This window comes from Leuciscus leuciscus (assembly GCF_965113295.1).
Source record: "Leuciscus leuciscus genome assembly, chromosome: 3".
In the NCBI taxonomy this organism is placed as follows: domain Eukaryota; kingdom Metazoa; phylum Chordata; class Actinopteri; order Cypriniformes; family Leuciscidae; genus Leuciscus; species Leuciscus leuciscus.
In genome coordinates, this window is record NC_138727.1 from 62,230,670 (window position 1) to 62,248,796 (window position 18,127).

Below are 18,127 nucleotides of genomic sequence, written 5' to 3' on the forward strand. Positions count from 1 at the left end.
ATGTTCTTCTTACTAATGTAAAAAGTAGCTTGAATGTTTTTTTAGGAGTCAGTTATATATAAATTTGGTGATAAACCTGATCCTTTCAGCCATTAAAATTAATTCAAGCAATCAAGAAAGTGTAAAACAAATGTAAAATGTATTATATTATAATAGTTTATGAAATAAGATGAAATGGAGCACAATGCTTTGCGCATAAAAAAATATTTGAATTTATCAAGTGCCTGAAAAATCCTCTTGACATGAATTTTTGTAGTTTTTTATTTAATAATTTTGTCACTGTCACTTTCACTTTCTAATAACACACTAAAGTTGTTGTTCACCCTCACATGTACTTGGGTACTGCAGCTCTATGCAGCAACCCTAACCTCAATCCAAATAAAGTTAAATAAAATACAATACTTATGAGTTCTCTGAACTTATTTAAATTGAGTTCACTAAAACAAGGATAATCTAAATGCAGCATTCAAGGTGGAAAGCGACTCTGTTTCCTTCTGTCAGATGTTGTAACCTGAAAGCCTCTTTATCTTATAATTTGTGCACATTTATTGTCATCTTGTTTTGTGCTGTGTGACTGAGTAGAACATCAAATCAAATGTGATTAGATTTTTGCAGGTAAATGCAAAGGTTTCATGTGTTACTGTAAAGAACCAAACCAAAATCAAACTCCCGGAACACATTATCAGTGTATTTTCCGTGAAAGGGGCTTATTTTTGTACAATTGTTATTAGTTATTGCTGTTCTTTTGCAAGTCTGGGTTCTTAAATTACAGATTACATGACTTCTAGCTTTGCGTGCGAAAATGTAGACTCGCATCCTCACAATGACCTATTGTCTGTTCTGACAAAATATGTTCTTTTCAACAGCTTTTTCTATTATATCGTGATAATTATTGTTATATATTATTATCAAAGGAGGAGCCTGGGAATCTGACAGATATATAAATGTGTGTTTCAGTCTTTCATCCACAAACACTCAAGGCACAACACATACAGTGAGTTGCTGTTTTATTCCTTATTTACCTCAGAGAACATTCAGACATTTATACAGTTTGAAATGTTTATATTACTTTCTTAGAGAAATCGAATCTGTGATCTTCTGAGGAGAGATTGAGAAGATGGCAGTAAGTTCATCAAAAACTCTATATTCAATAACTACTATGTTTTCACCTTAATTTCAGTGTGATGAAACTCTTTCTCTCTGTCCCGTGTAGATGTTGGTATTTTTGGTGGCTTTTCTTCCAGTTGTTCTGATGAGCGGGTGCAGTCACGATGAAGAAATGCCAGCCGACTGTTCTGACCTTTATAAAGCAGGAGAAGTGGGATTTACACCATCTATCCGGCGTGGGATATTCCTTTCTGGGTTTACTGTCACATGATCTCAGATGGGAAAGATGAAGACAACGGAGGATGGACGGTACAAATTTGACTTTAGATCATTAAACACACATCAGAACATACATTATGAATCATATATTCTATATAAACCAATCACAGGTGATTCAGAGGAGAATGGACGGCAGTGTGAATTTCTATCGCCCGTGGAATCAGTAAAAGAGAGGATTTGGGACTGTGGAGGGCGAATACTGGCTGGGTAAGATCTCACAGCGTGTGTCCATTTGTGTGGATGATCATGTGTTTGGTTGAACGTGTGTGTGTGTGTGTGTGTGTGTGTGTGTGAACAGGGCTGGAGAACATGTATCAGCTGACACGTAAGAAGAAGTACATGCTGAGAGTGGATCTGGAGGACTTTGAAGGAAAAAAAGTTTTTGCTCTGTACTCGTCCTTCTCTGTGGATTGTGAAATGGACGGGTATAAACTGCATGTTTCAGGGTTCACTGATGGAGGAGCAGGTAGGACATTTTCATTTATACTCATAAAAACACATTTCCATTGAGTTATTGTCCTCAGTGATGCTCCTCTTCTCTGCAGGCGACTCTTTATCTCTCCATAATGATCAGAAGTTCTCCACCTTTGACAAGGACCAAGACGGCTCTGGAAATAACTCGGGGCATTTTGGTACGCAGGCTGTCACCATACAAACCCCAACGGTGTGTATTTATGGCAAGAAGATTCCCCCATCACGCTATTGGAGTTGTTTGGTACACCTGGAAGAATTATGGTGTCAGTATGAAATCCATCAGCATGAAGATCAAACGTGTGTTTTAGACCTTTGAAGACACAAACATTGTTTCTCAGAAACAAGTAACGGTTATATTGCTTTCCTTTCCTCTATTAATTGTGTAACCAGGGCCTAAAATTAACATTTGCCAAGTGCCAAATGCAAGTAAACATCAGTGTTTGTGAGTATGTGAAACGGTGTTAATTGCCAGTGAATTCTTGCAATGCAATATTGGGAGAACATGAACGTGAACAAACGTGAATTGACCGGTTGGCGGGTCACATCATCACGAAAGTTTAAGCCTTGCCAATATAAATATTCAAGCGCAAGAAGACATGAAAGGGAACTAACTTTGTTATTTCGAAGCACGCGCCTAGAAATTCACATCTCAGACAGCGCACAAATACTGAATTGATCTCTCTTTCATGTCTTCTTGCACTTGAACAGACATCTTCAAAGAAAATTGTCAAAATGCTGGTATTGGCAAGCATCCTTGTAAACATAGTCAGTTATGTCTTAGGCCCTGTCCCAAATGGCACCCTAAACACTCGCAGTCTTCCTATGAGTCCGCACATCAGTGACGTAATGGCACTTTGACTGTTGGATAGAAGTCTGCTGTGGAGCTCGCTTCAGTGCCGGCTCACCCAAAGTGTGCATCAAGGACACATATCGAGCACCCTTCTGAATCCTAAAATGACAAATGGGTCACCCTCCGGTCTCATGGACTTTATGGACATGCGCACACAGCAGCCATTGTAAGTCCACAAGACAGAAAGTGCATATAAAGGGTCAGGTTGCCATTTGGGACAGTGCCTAAAATGAACGTAAACAGTTGAGGAAGAAAACACGTTTGTAACAGTTTATTGGATCAGTGCACTTAAAGTGACATCAGCCTAATATTCCTGCTGCTATTTCTGTTGTTAATGTTACAAAACAACAAAAGATAAAGAACAATCACTCGTTGCTCTTGACTGAAGAACTTTTGTAACTTTAATAAGGATTAATCTATGTTTTGTGGCTGGTAAAAAAATATTTATGGCAAGTAAATTTTGTTACTGGCCATTGTCAGGTGTGGCAAAAAGTTACCCTGTGTGTAACTTAGTAAATCATGTAGGAATATCACTCTAAAAAAATTGGCTGTTTCCAATTTCTTTTTTTTTTCTTTTTTTTTTTTCTTATTTGTATTGGGTCACTTCTTTTAATTTAACATTGAAATTAATCGATTCATACTTTTTCAATAAAACTCCTGCAATGAACGCTTTGTGGCCTAATGTGTTTCTTACTGTAGATATTCAATTGATCATTGTCTGGTTTAATTATGGTGAATTCATGAAGGTGCAAATTGCAAGTCTGTGCTTATAACTGTTTTTAATGAATATGGGATGCAAACATTAGTATTTTTCTTTATAATCCTCTTAGGCAAGGAAGTGCATAAATGGCATTCCCGAAATAAAAATGTTGCTGGCCATTAGTCATTCATATTCCACACACAACCACAGTATCTTTAGAAAGCTGACAACTGAGAGTTTACTGTTCAGAATTACTCAGATTGCTATTATTAATACAGAGATATAAGCCCCAAATACATTGAAAACATAAAAATATGAATAAGGTTTAATGTATAAAATGTTTGTGGCTGTAAATGAACCTAAAAACACAATGAATCAGAAGCCTTGTTGCCTCTAAAAACTCTGTCTAAACATTCAATCGCCAAAAAATAAATATTGCAGTTTATTTTCTCTCCATTCTAGCCATTAAAGGGGTAATGAACTGAATTTTGTTCAATTAAAAACAAAGTATAATGTCCTCTGATGTACACAAATAATGTTATCAAGATTTTTACATCAAATATATCCTTATTTAGAAGTAATAAGCTATTTTCTATCCTGTTTTTGACCCTCTCTTTCAAACACTCGGTTTTGATTGTCTCGCTGCGTTTAAGACTTTACCATCGCTATTAAGCGTTTAAGGCACAACCATTGCTATGATTCCATAACAATCAAAAAAATCATTTTTAACATCCCTGCCACTACACCCGTGGAATTGTTTTGAAAACTTCTGCTGTTCTGCCATACATGTTTGAATCAGAGAAAACAAACCTACACCTCAAATACCAAGGATACTCCAGTCTTCAACAGTAGGGTAAATAATAATCTTTATTTATATTTATTCCTTATGTATTTGTGAGGTTATATTGTATTTTACTACATCATATGTTGAATTGAAGATGGTACAGAAAGGCGAATACATGGTTGTAAACATTTGCCAACAATGTGAAACATTTATGTGTATTACATAGCCTATGTTTTATACTTGAGTTTCCACAGTTATAGCTGAGGATAAGGGTATTTTGTGTAAACAAATTATGAATGAATGTTCCATTTTGTGTTTTCATCCTTATATTCGTTTTTCATCATTTTCAGTAAAGTAAAAGTTTAAATCAATCGATCTGAAACAGACAAACTATAGTGACACATGGTAAAAAAAAAAAAACGTAAAAAAAAAACTGTTTTTTTTTTTTTTCATTTAATTTTCTCTTTTATTCTTTTCATGAAAATGCATTATTTGAACAAGGCACATACAATTCATTTGAATTTTCCTTTACATTTCCATGATCAGAAAGGAGCAGATGGAAGAATAATATTCTTATATTTATCTGCCCCCTTTATAAACATAAATAGTAGATGGCATTAACATTGTTCCCTCCACCATCACCCAAAATTGATTAACATAAATATATAGTAGATGACATTAGCATCACCCAACATATATTAACATAAATAGTAGATGGCATTAGCATTGTTCCCTTCACCTTCACCCAAACTCCAACACATCTGATATTTGTTTAAACGTTTTACAATGATCACATACAGTCCAAATCAATTTTCAGTTTGATATAATTCAAGTTGTTTCTTTTTATAACTCCTTTTAAATTCCAAAACAATTTTACAACAACTTTTACAACATTTTTACTTCACGGCGACATCAATAACGAATCTACGGAAGCCCTGAAAGAAAAATCTGTAAACATTATCTGGCTAAAATTACGAGCATAAAGTCTTTAATCTGAAATATTTCAACTTTATTCTCGAAATATTTTGACTTTATTCTCATAATTGTAGGCGAATTTTAATTTTTTATTTTTACGTTGCAGTTCAGGGCTTCCATGCGAATCTGTTCATGTATGTAATGTAAATGTAAAATGTAAAGTGTAAAGTGAATGCTTAAACAGTGTTTTACTGACACGATCTTAAAAAATAAAGTTCATCCACTTTCTTCATGTTAGGATCACAAGTGAGGCGATGCAAAGACTGTTTGGCACTTCATCCTGTGTTTGTGTCTGACTCTTTTTATTACTACACGAGTACACGTTCATGTGCTTATATGTTAAAAGATCGAGGAAATTTTGATTTCATCTCAATTCATGACCCCTTTAAAATCCTTAGGATAGATAGATAGATAGATAGATAGATAGATAGATAGATAGATAGATAGATAGATAGATAGATAGATAGATAGATAGATAGATAGATAGATAGATCATTGAGCATTAGGTGAAGGTCATTGGGCCATTAACATTACAACCATGAACAACAGGGGCCTTTACGGTTCCTCCATTGGATGTTATGGTCACTGTAACTCCTGTAGTCGGAGTCGGTACAGGTTTCCCACTGGATGAAGCTCCCGCTCCAGCAGGAACATCCTCTGGAACTGATGGACAGACACAGAGATAATATCAGAATGCATAACTTCATTCATCAATACTACAAATGCATCTAGTGTCGACTTATAGCCTACCTTCCTGAAGTTTTCCCTTCAGTTGATCAGCAAGCTCATTTTGCTTCATGTTGCGCAGCGTTCTGACAGCAATCTTCCCTGCATCTGATGTGTTGTAGTGCTGCACCATGAGATCCACAACATTGTGCCGATCAGCTTTCTCCAGTTTTCCTCGAGGAATAGCGTCACTGTTCGACAGGCGCCATTTGAAATCTTTGAACTCGGCTTCCAGTAGCTCATTAAGTGCATCCAAAATCACTATTTTGGTTGTAGCCATTTTGTGTCACTTTAGGGAAAAATACAACAAAATACAACAGTATATTGATTAATGTGGAGCACGATCAGCCTCAATGCCGGCCAGAAGATACAACCAACATAGTTTAAGCTGTTATTGTGGGTTTCTAAGTAGGGGAATCAGTGTCAATGCGTTTAATATAAACATCCACACAATAAGCATAAAATACAGAACAATGGCGTATATCATGACAATCATTTTCTATTCGAGTTAAAACAGCATAACCTCATTTGCAACTGTGAATGACAGAACAAGACTGTAATACTAAAGTTCTCCACTAGACAGAGCATCGGGTTAAGACATTTTATGTTTGTCTTTTCATTATGCATCGGTGTGAATTGCTGAATATTTCCTTTTTGAATTTCATAATTTTTAACTACTGTGTATTTTTACATGCTAACTAACAAAATAAATAGAGATTCAAAATTGTTGACTTTGCAATGAAAAGATATGGCAGCTGTAGCCTATATGACGTAACCATATCTATAGGCTATGAGAATTCGCATCATTCTTCAAAAGTATGACCGCACACGCCTCATTTATAGATCAAATGTTTGTCAGTATAAAGAAAGTGGTTTCTGTGTAGGTTTCAAACTTGTAGTGGTTAAAACGGATGTGTTTTTCGACTTTAACCCCTGCATGTTTGAATCCTGTTAGAAAACACTCACACTTACTAACTGGACTCAAAATCATGTAGTACTTGTGAAAACTAACCTAGGCTGTACCGAAAGACTTGTTAAATTAAATCAATATTGTAGGCTACTTACAAAGTTGATGGTATAGTTGCAGACCGCGCTTCCTGTTTTCGACGAGTCTCTCTCTTTTCTGTGTATTTTCCTTTCGCTTACACTGCTCAGACACACTTCAAGTAAGCTAGTCACTAATGTTCTTCTGATGTGTGTGTGCGTGCGATCACGTGTGACATTTCCCGCTGCAGTCTACGGACACACAGTAGGCTACACAACATACAGTCACTGCGTGTGGTCGAGCAGTGTGGCGAAAAGATCATACCTAATATAATAAAAATAATATAAAATATATAACAAGATGAAGTAGCATTTGGATGCATTTTCATAACAGACAACATAGGCAGAAGGTAGAATTTGTAAGTTAAAACTATCTAATAACCGTCAAATATGTGCATGCACATCAGGCCAAACATTACTAAAGTTGACTGAATTAAAAAAGTCTGAATGAAAAGCCGAGCCGGCTTTTCATTCAGACTTTTTAAATTCAGTCAACTCAGTCAACTTATGAACCGGTTCCCGGAAAAGAGCCGGAATTCCATGAATCACTTTCACTTTCGAACTCCTTTTTCCCTCTCCTGTAGAAATCAAGTGCCCCGCATCTTTAACTCTAATGCACAATGTCTGTGTTAGTACCCACTACCCAGCGAACAGATTTTTGTTAAAAGAACATTCTCAAAATATTCAGTGTTGGTTCTGGGAACGTAAAAAATTTTTTTAAAAAAAAAATCCAGTTTTCTTGAAGTTAGAAGAACGTGTTTTAAAAGGTTTGATGCTCCTTAAATGTTCTTTCAACTTAATTTTGAGTAACAATTCAACATACTTGGAACGTTGATTTCTAACATTCCAAAAACATAAAAATGTCCAGTTTCCTGAATGTTAATAGAATGTTATTTAAAGGTGTGTGATGTTCCTGAAACATTCTGTCAATCATACAAAATCCATGTCACCCCTTTAAGATAAAACTGGAAACATTTTGTTAGTCAATGTTTTAGTTAATTTACGATAAATGAAAACAACTCAGAAAAAACTTTAATGTTTATTGTGATGTCTTTTTAAATATGCATCATTTTTGTTATGTAGCCTACTATGTGTAAAATACCATTTAAACAAAATTGATTTATTTATTTTTACTTTTATTTATTTTTATATGGGGAGTGTTATTTGCATTTTGACAACTTGTTTAAACCGGACAAAAAAAATAAAATAATTCAACTACCTGCCCCATCATTAAAAAAGTGAATAGATCTAACACTCAAATTCATTTTTCTTTGTCATTTCAAGTTTATTAATAATGCAGATGTTAATAAAGATAATTTGCTGATACATTTATGTCACACCAGTTATCTGATGATCCTCATAGTAGGCTATTATAATCATTCATGTACACCTATAATCTGGAAATATAAAATCAGAGTAAGAAAAGAGATTTATTTGTAAAGCAACTGATCCTGGAATTGAGGAATTGAGCTTGAGTATCAAACATTCAGCAATTTCTTTCTATTTCATTTCTTTCAAAAAACTTTCTGAGAGTCTTTAAGACGACTTAAAGTTATTAAAAAGCTAAAACTAACAATTATGTTGATTTTAGTTCACCCCTTTAACCACAATTTTTCTCCCTTTGAATAACACTGTAAAAAGTAACTGCATTACTTTCACAGTCATAGGGAAGAAAATAACCCAGCCTGCATTTATTTCACAGTAATGTTCTGGCTTCATTATTGTAAAATATTACTCTTTACTCCTGTAAATTCATGGCAATGTTTACAGTGCCCAATTCTCTCAGACTTTTAAAACTGGACTTCCTCATATTAAAGGTTTTCTGATTTCTAGACCTGGAAACATCTTGGAAATGAATAAAATTGGCATGGGTATTTTTTTATTTATGTAATTCTCTTACAAAGAATGCACATTTTACTAGTTATGCCAAGCTCTAGAGATTTTGTGAGTAGAAATATATATTTTAAAGTCCTTATTCTTAATACTTATCCAGTAAAGGACAAACAACTGGAGGAGTCAGTGAAATTCATCGGTTGAAAAGAGCAGGAAGAACATTCACTTCTGGAATACTAAAATTCAACCATCTCATTTATAATAATTGAGTTATTTTAATCTGTGGACAGTTCTGTAAATTCTGACAAAGATTGGGTTTTGAAAAGTCAAAAACATTGAGAAGTGCTCCTGTAGACCATCCATCTGTCCAGCAACGTTTACTCAACGGTGTCTTTCTACAGGCGTTTACTCGTGGCTTCTGTCCATATCGCTAATGTTATTCGAGCATCAGCAAATGTTCAGACCTCAGCCCCAAGGTCCTCCTCCATCATTTCCATCTTCCTCTCCATCCTCGTCCTTTTTCTTCTTCTTTTTCTTCTTGTCCTCCACCTTGTATTTGACTCGTCGGATGGGGTCGGTCAAGCTGCGCATTTTGCCTTCGTCAAACTCCTCGTTCATCATGAAGTTTCTGTCGATAAGCTCCGCCCCTTCCTGCCAGTTGCGGTAGCAGTCCGAACCCAGCGTGCAGATCTCCGACACGGCGTTGGGCAAGAGGACGGAGCAGTCTGGACGGAGGACCACCACCCTCGGCAGATCCTGCACCTCGAACATCTCGCTCAGCTCCCTGCAAACAACACACACATGATACTACTGATGGAAACACAGGTAAACTTATAGCATAAAAGACTCACAGAGAGCGTGAGGGAGCCTGACATTTTGCTTTGTTTCATCCAGCTAATATCTTGGTAATCCTCTTTCCAATATCAAAAGTTTTGAACAATTGTGCATAAGAAGTCTTCAAGGAGTGTCAATTATCAAAATTGCGACTTTTGAAGCTGTCCCAAATCTTCAAACCTTGTGGATTATCTGGACCTGAAGGCCTCAAACGAGGCACCATCAGTTGTGCACTCTTGCCACATAGTGGGTACATCTTGGTATTTTGAAGATTGTTGCATCTGGTACATCGTGGTAAGAAAATGCCTCCCAAACATTCTAAACTAACTCCATCAGATGATGAACCTGTAACAATGACTTTGTTCTCCCAGCTACTTGAACAGCAGAAGGAGTTTTACAAAGAAATGTTACAACAGCAACAAGAAAACTTTAAACGTTTTGTCCAAATGATAATTGAAAGTACAAACAAGCGACTGGATGATGTTATCCGGGATCTCCAGGGGGTAAAAACAAGTCTGGAATTCACTCAAGTAAATGTGGATGAAATGAACAAGGAGCATAAGACCGTGGAAATACAGATAAAAGGACTTGAAAATGAACTTAGAAAATCAAAGGAGGAATTAAACAACATGCCGACAGTGGATTATATGGAGAAACTGGATTACATTGATAACCAACACAGAAGAAATAACATCTTAGTGGATGGGATTCCAGATGTAAAGGGAGAAAATTGGATTGAATCTGAAAGAAAAGTCAGAACCATCTTGGAAACTAACATGGGTTTAGATGCCAAGATCATTGAATTTGAGCATGCCCATAGAGTTGGCCACTACCAGGAAGGAGGTAGGCCTAGACAGGTAATTATTAAACTTCTGCGCTTTAAAGACAAACAGACCATTCTCTCAAGTGCAAAGAAATTAAAAGGCACCAACATTTTCATAAATGAAGACTTTTCAGAAGCGGTACAGATAAAGCGGAGAGAACTCCTCCCCAAGCTGAAGGCTGCACGTAGCAGGGGAGAAATAGCCAGTTTAAGGTATGACAAGCTCATTATCAAAACCAGGAGTGGAAATGTCCTAGCAACAGGCTGTTAATTACTTTATGTGTGCTATTTTTTTTTTTTTTTTTGGAAATGTCTGCTAAAAAATGTTTTTCATTAATCAGTCATACGTCCAGGTCAAACTCCTGAAACTTTGGACCATTGTCCTGGTGTACAATGTTTGAACTCTTGTTCAGTTGATAGTTCTAATTTGGACAGCCAGACCTTCAAGCCCTTTGATTCCTCTGCTTCTGATCCTTACAATGGTGATATTGATCCTGATCAGAATTTCTTTTCTTCATTTGATGTTTCCAGCCTCTGTCTTCGCTATAATGAAACCCAGTTTAATGATTTATGTACTTCTATGTCTGGTGATATTTTTTCTACTTTTCATTTGAATATTAGAAGTCTTCCGAGTAACTATGATAATTTCATTCATTATTTATCTTCACTTAGGCATCATTTTTCTGTTATAGCCTTATCTGAAACATGGCTCACGGAGGACTCTAAAGAAATGTTTAAAATACCAAAGTATAAATCAGTTCATCGTGTTAGGGTAAACAAATCTGGGGGAGGGGTATCTTTGTTTTTTGAGGAAAATTATGACTTTAAAATTAGGGAAGACCTCATTCTAAAAACAGTTCAGGATGATGTGGAGTCGCTTTTTTTGGAGCTTATTAGTGCTTCTCATGAAAAGAATATTATTGTTGGGGTTGTCTATCGGCCACCTCATTCTATTATCAAAGATTTCAATGAAAGTTTGCTTTGTTCACTTGAGCGTGTTAACAATGAGAATAAGCTTTGTTATATACTGGGGGATTTTAATTTGAATATCCTTAACTATGATACAGACAATCTCACTGGGGACTTTCTAAATGTTCTTTATTCTAGTTATTTTTTTCCACTCATCCATAAAGCTACCCGAGTCAAAGAAAAATCTGCAACTTTGATAGATAATATTTTATGTAACTCTTTAGTTAAAGAAATGAAATCTGGGATTTTGTATTCTGACTTGTCTGACCATCTTCCTATATTTCAGTTATCTGTGACTAAAGCAAATGGATACAAGAATACAAACCAAGTATTGTTTATAAGAAATATGAGCCATGTAAATATTTGTAAGTTCAAGGATAGGCTTGACAATACTTCATGGGATGACTTATATGAAGAGAGAAACGCAAATTTAGCATATCAAAAGTTTATGAGTATTATATCCATTCATTTCAATGAATGTTTCCTTATGGGTAAATTGTCCAAAAAACAGAACACAGCTCTAAACAGACCTTGGTTTACAGTTGAACTAAGGAAACTGTTAAAGAAAAAGAATAAATTGTACAAAAAGTATGTTTCAAATCGTACTTCACTTAATTATGCTGTTTATAAATCAGCAAGAAATAAATATACAAGCTCAATTAGGTCTGCGAAAAAAAAGTATTTTAGTAATGCATTTCTCAAGTGTTCAAATAATGTTAAATCTACATGGAAAGTAGTGAATCAATTGCTTCAAAAAGAAAAGGTTACCAATGATTTACCCTCTGTTTTTCAGAATGGTGACGACTATTTAAGTAATCCAAAGGAAATAGCTGAACATTTTAATACATTTTTTGTCAGTGTAGGTCCGAAATTAGCTAAATTAATTCCAGATAGTGATGGAAATCCTTTGGATTTTATCCATCGGACATTTCCTGTTATGTCTTCTTTCAAACCTATTGATGGCTATGAAGTAAGTGACATCATTGATCAGTTAAAACTAACTGCTGCGGGCCATGACAATCTTTCAGCATACCTTGTTAAACAGGTGAAGCAATCCATTCTACAACCACTTTCTCATATTATGTCTTTGTCTCTAGAAACAGGAGTTGTGCCAGATGATTTCAAAGTTGCCAAAGTCTTTCCCTTGTTTAAAGCTGGTGATCCTTGTTGTTTTACTAATTATAGACCCATTTCTATTTCGCCATGTTTCTCTAAAATATTAGAAAAAATCATACATAAAAGGATAATTTCTCATTTAGATTCCTATATGATTCTTTATAACCACCAGTATGGTTTTCGAAAAAATCATTCAACTTATATGGCTTTACTTCATCTTGTTGATAACGTTATTTCTGCACTTGAAAATAATGAGTTTGCTTGCAGTATATTTTTGGATTTTTCAAAAGCATTTGATACAATAAATCACAATATCCTTCTTGCTAAATTATACAAATATGGTTTCCAAGATATCACCTATAAATGGTTATCAAGTTATGTTTCAAATAGAGCACAGTTTGTTTCTTTTAAGGGTTATTTTTCCAATAAAGCTAAACTAAAATGTGGGGTCCCACAGGGGTCTATTCTTGGACCACTGTTGTTCCTCATTTATATAAATTATATGTTTAGTGTTTCGGATGTGCTTTCCCCTATCATGTTTGCGGATGATACAACCCTTGTTCTTTCACATTCACATTTTAGTACTTTAATGAGCAATGCAAATGTTGGCTTAGTTGCTTACACTGCTTGGTTCACGTTAAATAAATTATCTTTAAATATTAAGAAATGTAATTTTGTTGTTTTCAGTGGCAGAAAAGCATATAACAAAGAACTAGCGCAAATTAGAATTGGGCCTGCTGAGATGCTTCAGTTAACAACAACAACATTTTTGGGAGTTATTATTGATGAAGGTTTGAGTTGGAGAGGACACATAGACTATGTTTGTGGCAAAATTAACAAGTCAATTGGCATAATAAGGAGGATTAGTCATCTTGTTACTCCAAAATGTCTCTGTACCTTATATTACAGTTTAATTTATCCGTATTTGTCATATTCTAACATGGTGTGGGGGAGCACATTTCCAACAAAGCTACATAAAAATTTTATTCTCCAGAAACGGTTTGTCAGGATAGCGGCTCGTTCAGGTTCCTACACATCTTCAGCTATGTTATTTAAGAAACTGCAGTTTTTTTTTCAATTTTTGACATTAATACCTTCCAAATATGTGTTTTCATGTACAAATTATTTTCATCGGAAGGAAAGATTCCTAGTCAGTTCATGTTATATTTTAAAGCAAACTCAGCTGTTCATGCTCATAATACCAGGCAGGTAATGGATCTCCATCCTCCAAACTTTACCACATGTAGAGGCCAATTTTCAATAAGATTTAAAGGTGCACAGATATGGAATAGATTTTCTCATGTGGCGAGACAATGTACCTCAATAGAGAGTTTTAAAAGAGTTTTAAGAGGTCTGCTGATAAACTAGTTTGTGCATTTGGTTGATTTTTTTATTTTATTGTATTTTCATTTACTGGGAAGTGTTTGTTGTTTTATCATCAATATTATCATGACATATTTTTTTCTTTTACTAATGTTTATATGAGTTGTATTGTGTTTGCATTCTTTGGTTATTTTTTATATTTCTTTGGTGGAGGCTTTAGATAAGCCATACTGGCTTTTTTGCCTTCTCCAGCACTGTATATGCATCAGTATGTCCTTGGTGTTGTATTTTTTTCTTTTAATTTGTGCAAAAAAATGTGTTAGATCAGTGGTTAGTTAATGTGTGTTAGATCAGTGGTTCTCAACCTTTTTGTCAAGGATTTATTTAAAGATCCCCAATGGAGGCTAACTAGAAGTGTCATTAAATTGAAATAAATAAAATGAAAGAATCCTATTTGAAGAGCTGGATGTCACTTCGAAAACTTTTGCGTTCCCCCGAGAAACTTTGTGATCGTTAGAAAAAAAAAAATGGTGTTCCACTTTTGCTTTCCCTTGAGAAACTTTGCATTTGTTTGCCAAACTTTTGCGTTCACTCACAAAACTTTTGCATTCCCCCTGAGAAACTTTGCGATCTTTAGAAAAAAAATGGTGTTCCTCAAAAAACTTTGCGTTCGTCCACAATACTTTTGTGTTCCCCAAAAATGTCTGCATTCGTTCGCAAGACTTTTGCTTTCCCTTGAGAAACTTTGCGTTCGTTCAAAAAACTTTTGCGTTCGTTCAAAAAACGTTTGCGTTCACTCACAAAACTTTTGCGTTCCCCCGAGAAACTTTGTGATTGTTAGAAAAAAAAATGGTGTTCCCCAAAAAACTTGGCGTTCGTTCGCATGACTTTTGGGTTCGTTCGCAATACATTTGTGTTCATTTGCAAGACTTTTGTGTTCCCCAAAAATGTTTGCATTCATTCGCAAGACTTTTGCTTTCCCTTGAGAAACTTTGCGTTCGTTAGCAAAACTTTTGCGTTCACTCACAAAACTTTTGCATTCCCCCTGAGAAACTTTGTGATTGTTAGAAAAAAAAAAAGGTGTTCCCCAAAACATTTGCATTCACTCCCAAAAACGTTTGCATTCCCCCTGAGAAACTTTGCGATCGTTAGAAAAAAAATGGTTCGTTCGCAAGACTTTTGCGTTCAATCGCAAGACTTTTGTGTCCCCCCAAAATGTTTGCATTCGTTCGCAAAACTTTTGCGTTCGTTCGCAACACTTTTGCGTTCGTTCGCAATACTTTTGCGTTCGTTCGCAATACTTTTGAGTTCATTCGCAAGACTTTTGTGTCCCTCAAAAATGTTTGCATTTGTTCGCAATACTTTTGCGTTCGTTTGCAATACTTTTGCGTTCATTCGCAAGACTTTTGTGTCCCCCAAAAATGTTTGCATTCGTTCGCAAAACTTTTGCGTTCGTTCGCAACACTTTTGCGTTCGTTCGCAATACTTTTGCGTTCGTTCGCAACACTTTTGCGTTCGTTCGCAACACTTTTGCGTTCGTTCGCAATACTTTTGCGTTCGTTCGCAATACTTTTGAGTTCATTCGCAAGACTTTTGTGTCCCTCAAAAATGTTTGCATTTGTTCGCAATACTTTTGCGTTCGTTTGCAATACTTTTGCGTTCATTCGCAAGACTTTTGTGTCCCCCAAAAATGTTTGCATTCGTTCGCAAAACTTTTGCGTTCACTCACAAAACTTTTGTGTTCCCCCAAGAAACATTGTGTTCGTTCGCAAAACTTTGGAATTCCCCTGAGAAACATTTGCACGTTCTTTTGATCCGTGCTGAATGGCCCCGACCCCCTGGTAGAGGACCACTGTACAAAATCCCCATTTCATATTCAGAAGAGAAAGTGTGTGTACTTCCTGTAGGGGTCTTCGTAGGGCAGGAACAGGCAGCGTTTGGGCAGCTCCTTCAGGAACTTCTCCAGCTGCTCCTCAGACGAGTCCAGAGAGATGTACAGCAGCACCAGCTGGGCCGATCGCTCCACGTAGAACTCGTCCGTCAGCTTCTTGTAGAAGTCTTTGAGCGTCGGAGCGAAGTCCTGACACTTGTCACACTCGCCTGAGCCGAAGAACAGCATGAGGATGCGGTTCTGGAGACGCAGGATGATCTCGCGCTCCGTGTCCAGCTCGTCTTTGTCCTTGTTGTTCTTCACCAGAACCTTCCCCAGGAACAGGTCCACCATGACAGCTTCTAGAGAGAGAGAGAGAGAGAGAGAGAGAGAGAGAGAGAGAGAGAGAGAGAGAGAGAGAGAGAGAGAGAGAGAGAGATATATTCAAAGCTTTTATTCTGCAGGAATTTGCAGGAGAAAGGCACAAATATAAGTAAACGTTGATCTAATTTTAATTACAACAACTGACGAGAGCTTAAAAACACAATCAAGAATAGCCTATATACTGTACCATTCAAACGACGGGGTCAGTAATTTTTTTGAAGAAATGAAAATGCATTAAATGAATCAAAACTGACACCAAATATCTTTAACGTTACACAATATTTCTATCTCAGATAAATGCTGTTCTTTTGAACTTTCTATTCATCAAAGAATCCTGAAAAAACACCATTGTCAACACTGATAATAAATCACCATATTAGAAAGATGTCTGAAGACACTCCAGATAAACACTCAAGAGATTTTGAGTTTCATTATGAGCATTGAACCAAACCTCAAACAAAAGAGATCTGAGTATCTAATAGACTAAAGGAAGTTTACATTATTTATTTATTTATGTTAACTGCAAATGTAAAAATAGGCCTAAACAACTTCTACAGAAATATTGCAGTGCCCATTTAAACATGAAGCATTAAGCCATTTATTAAGCTGCATGTTGCATCTACAACCCTATAAACTCACTTTATTAGCGAGATATTTTCAACTCAATGCTGACGCACCTTCAGTGACTGAATCTCGCTGTCAATCAAAACCGAAACGATCATGAGTTCAGATGAATGCGGTCCTGCAGGGTGAACGTGTTGTTGTTCCTCGTAACCACACACCCTGTTGCACACACCCTTCAGTCACCGTGTGTGTTTACTCTCCAGTCTCAGATAGATCTGAGGATACAGCGAACAGACCACCTCATCTACATCATCCCACCGTCATAATCCTAGAGGAGAGAGAGAGAGAGAGAGAGAGAGAGAGAGAGAGAGAGAGAGAGAGAGAGAGAGAGAGAGAGAGAGAGAGAGAGAGAGAGAGAGAGAGTTTAGTACCAATCAAGTCTTCTGGGGTGTTCAGTCTGACATATGATAATTTAAATTACCCATCAAACACAAATCATCTGCTGAATGCATCGCTGAGATTCAAAACACACATTTTTGTTTGTCTTTAATAATTAAGACGACTCATGTCGCACTCAGGACGGATTATGGCCGTGTTTGTCAGAGATCCCATAAGCCTTCTTGGCTGAAAATACACCAAGGCCTTGGTAATCCAATAGAGAGAGTGAGCGAGTGAAAAGAGGAGTGGCTTCAGAGGGCAAAATGGATTGATATATGAATGAGTTTTTATATGCTAATGATACATTTGTAAGACTGGTAAAACTGGAAGATGCCGAGCCGTTTGAGAAGACAAAGGACGTTTCTGGAAAATAACATTTGAACTCTCTCTTGAGAAACTAGCATCCCCATCCGAAACACAAGCACAGTGTCAATAACATCAGGATTGTATTAATCTACATCTCTTTCCCTTCATCTCTTCTCTCTCTCAAGCTGAAATCACCTGAAATTCACCCAAAAATCTAGAAGGTTAAATGTGAACAATTATCATACAACACTATACATGTTTGGTATCATTTGAAATGTCTCATCCTCACAGAAGTAAACCAGAAGCTAATACCGTTTTTAGGAGTTTAGAGATATCTTGCTTTGTGGTGAGTGGGTAATGCAAGTTCCCCTCTGTCCTCAGTAAGGTGTAAACTATACTATAAGTCTGAGAGTGTGATTAATGCAGATTCCCATTGTTAGCACATGTTTCCATTTGAAAGAGTTTCTGTCTTGGTCTGAGTATTTAAAGAAATGCTGAAAAAGGCGATTCGGGTTTCTCTCCTGCTAATACTGCTCATGTCAACCAGTGATGCTTTCTCAGGATTCACTGATGAATAAAAAGATAAAAAGAACAGCATTTATTCAAAATAGAAATATTTTATAATAAAACAAGTCTTTACCAGCACTTTTTTTCAATTTAACACATCCTTACTGAATAAAAGTATTAATAAAAAATAAAAAAATAAAAATTATATATATATATATATA

The 18,127-nt window shown here is 36.1% G+C and overlaps 2 protein-coding genes and 1 pseudogene across 5 annotated transcripts; 1 reads left to right on the plus strand and 2 right to left on the minus strand.

Annotated features, from left to right (window-relative positions):
* Window positions 1-968: 968 nt before the first annotated feature.
* Window positions 969-2,168, plus strand: LOC309495545 (microfibril-associated glycoprotein 4-like; annotated as a pseudogene). Its single transcript has 6 exons — window positions 969-994; window positions 1,078-1,123; window positions 1,214-1,416; window positions 1,497-1,593; window positions 1,685-1,852; window positions 1,932-2,168. The product of its transcript is annotated as a microfibril-associated glycoprotein 4-like (transcript).
* Window positions 2,169-4,630: 2,462 nt separating this feature from the next.
* Window positions 4,631-7,075, minus strand: LOC309493874 (caspase b). The gene is made up of 3 exons (XM_082163149.1): window positions 6,961-7,075; window positions 5,920-6,184; window positions 4,631-5,832 (listed from the first exon to the last, which is right to left on the minus strand). Exons 2-3 carry the CDS (start codon window positions 6,173-6,175, stop codon window positions 5,672-5,674), a joined length of 417 nt encoding a protein of 138 aa, XP_082019275.1. The 5' UTR covers window positions 6,176-6,184; window positions 6,961-7,075; the 3' UTR covers window positions 4,631-5,671.
* Window positions 7,076-8,214: 1,139 nt separating this feature from the next.
* On the minus strand, window positions 8,215-18,046 carry nxnl1 (nucleoredoxin like 1). 3 transcript variants are annotated; one of them, XM_082163115.1, is made up of 4 exons: window positions 17,712-18,046; window positions 16,769-16,983; window positions 15,736-16,069; window positions 8,215-9,556 (listed from the first exon to the last, which is right to left on the minus strand). In XM_082163115.1, the coding sequence occupies exons 3-4, from the start codon at window positions 16,059-16,061 to the stop codon at window positions 9,238-9,240; spliced, it is 645 nt and encodes a 214-aa protein (XP_082019241.1). In that variant the 5' UTR covers window positions 16,062-16,069; window positions 16,769-16,983; window positions 17,712-18,046; the 3' UTR covers window positions 8,215-9,237. The 3 variants fall into 3 exon arrangements, with proteins under 3 accessions (XP_082019241.1, XP_082019240.1, XP_082019239.1); XM_082163114.1 differs by having other exon boundaries at window positions 15,736-16,066; window positions 17,137-18,046; XM_082163113.1 differs by having other exon boundaries at window positions 17,137-18,046.
* Between the last annotated feature and the right edge of the window lie 81 nt (window positions 18,047-18,127).

Coding starts and splice junctions, on each gene's coding strand:
- LOC309493874 (XM_082163149.1), bottom strand. CDS start 6,175: ATGGCTACAACCAAAATAGTGATTTTGGATGCACTTAATGAGCTACTG. Junction 5,833..5,919: donor GAAGGGAAAACTTCAGGAAG/GTAGGCTATAAG, acceptor TCTGTCCATCAG/TTCCAGAGGATGTTCCTGCT.
- nxnl1 (XM_082163115.1), bottom strand. CDS start 16,061: ATGGTGGACCTGTTCCTGGGGAAGGTTCTGGTGAAGAACAACAAGGAC. Junction 9,557..15,735: donor TACGAAGACCCCTACAGGAA/GTACACACACTT, acceptor TGTTGTTTGCAG/GGAGCTGAGCGAGATGTTCG.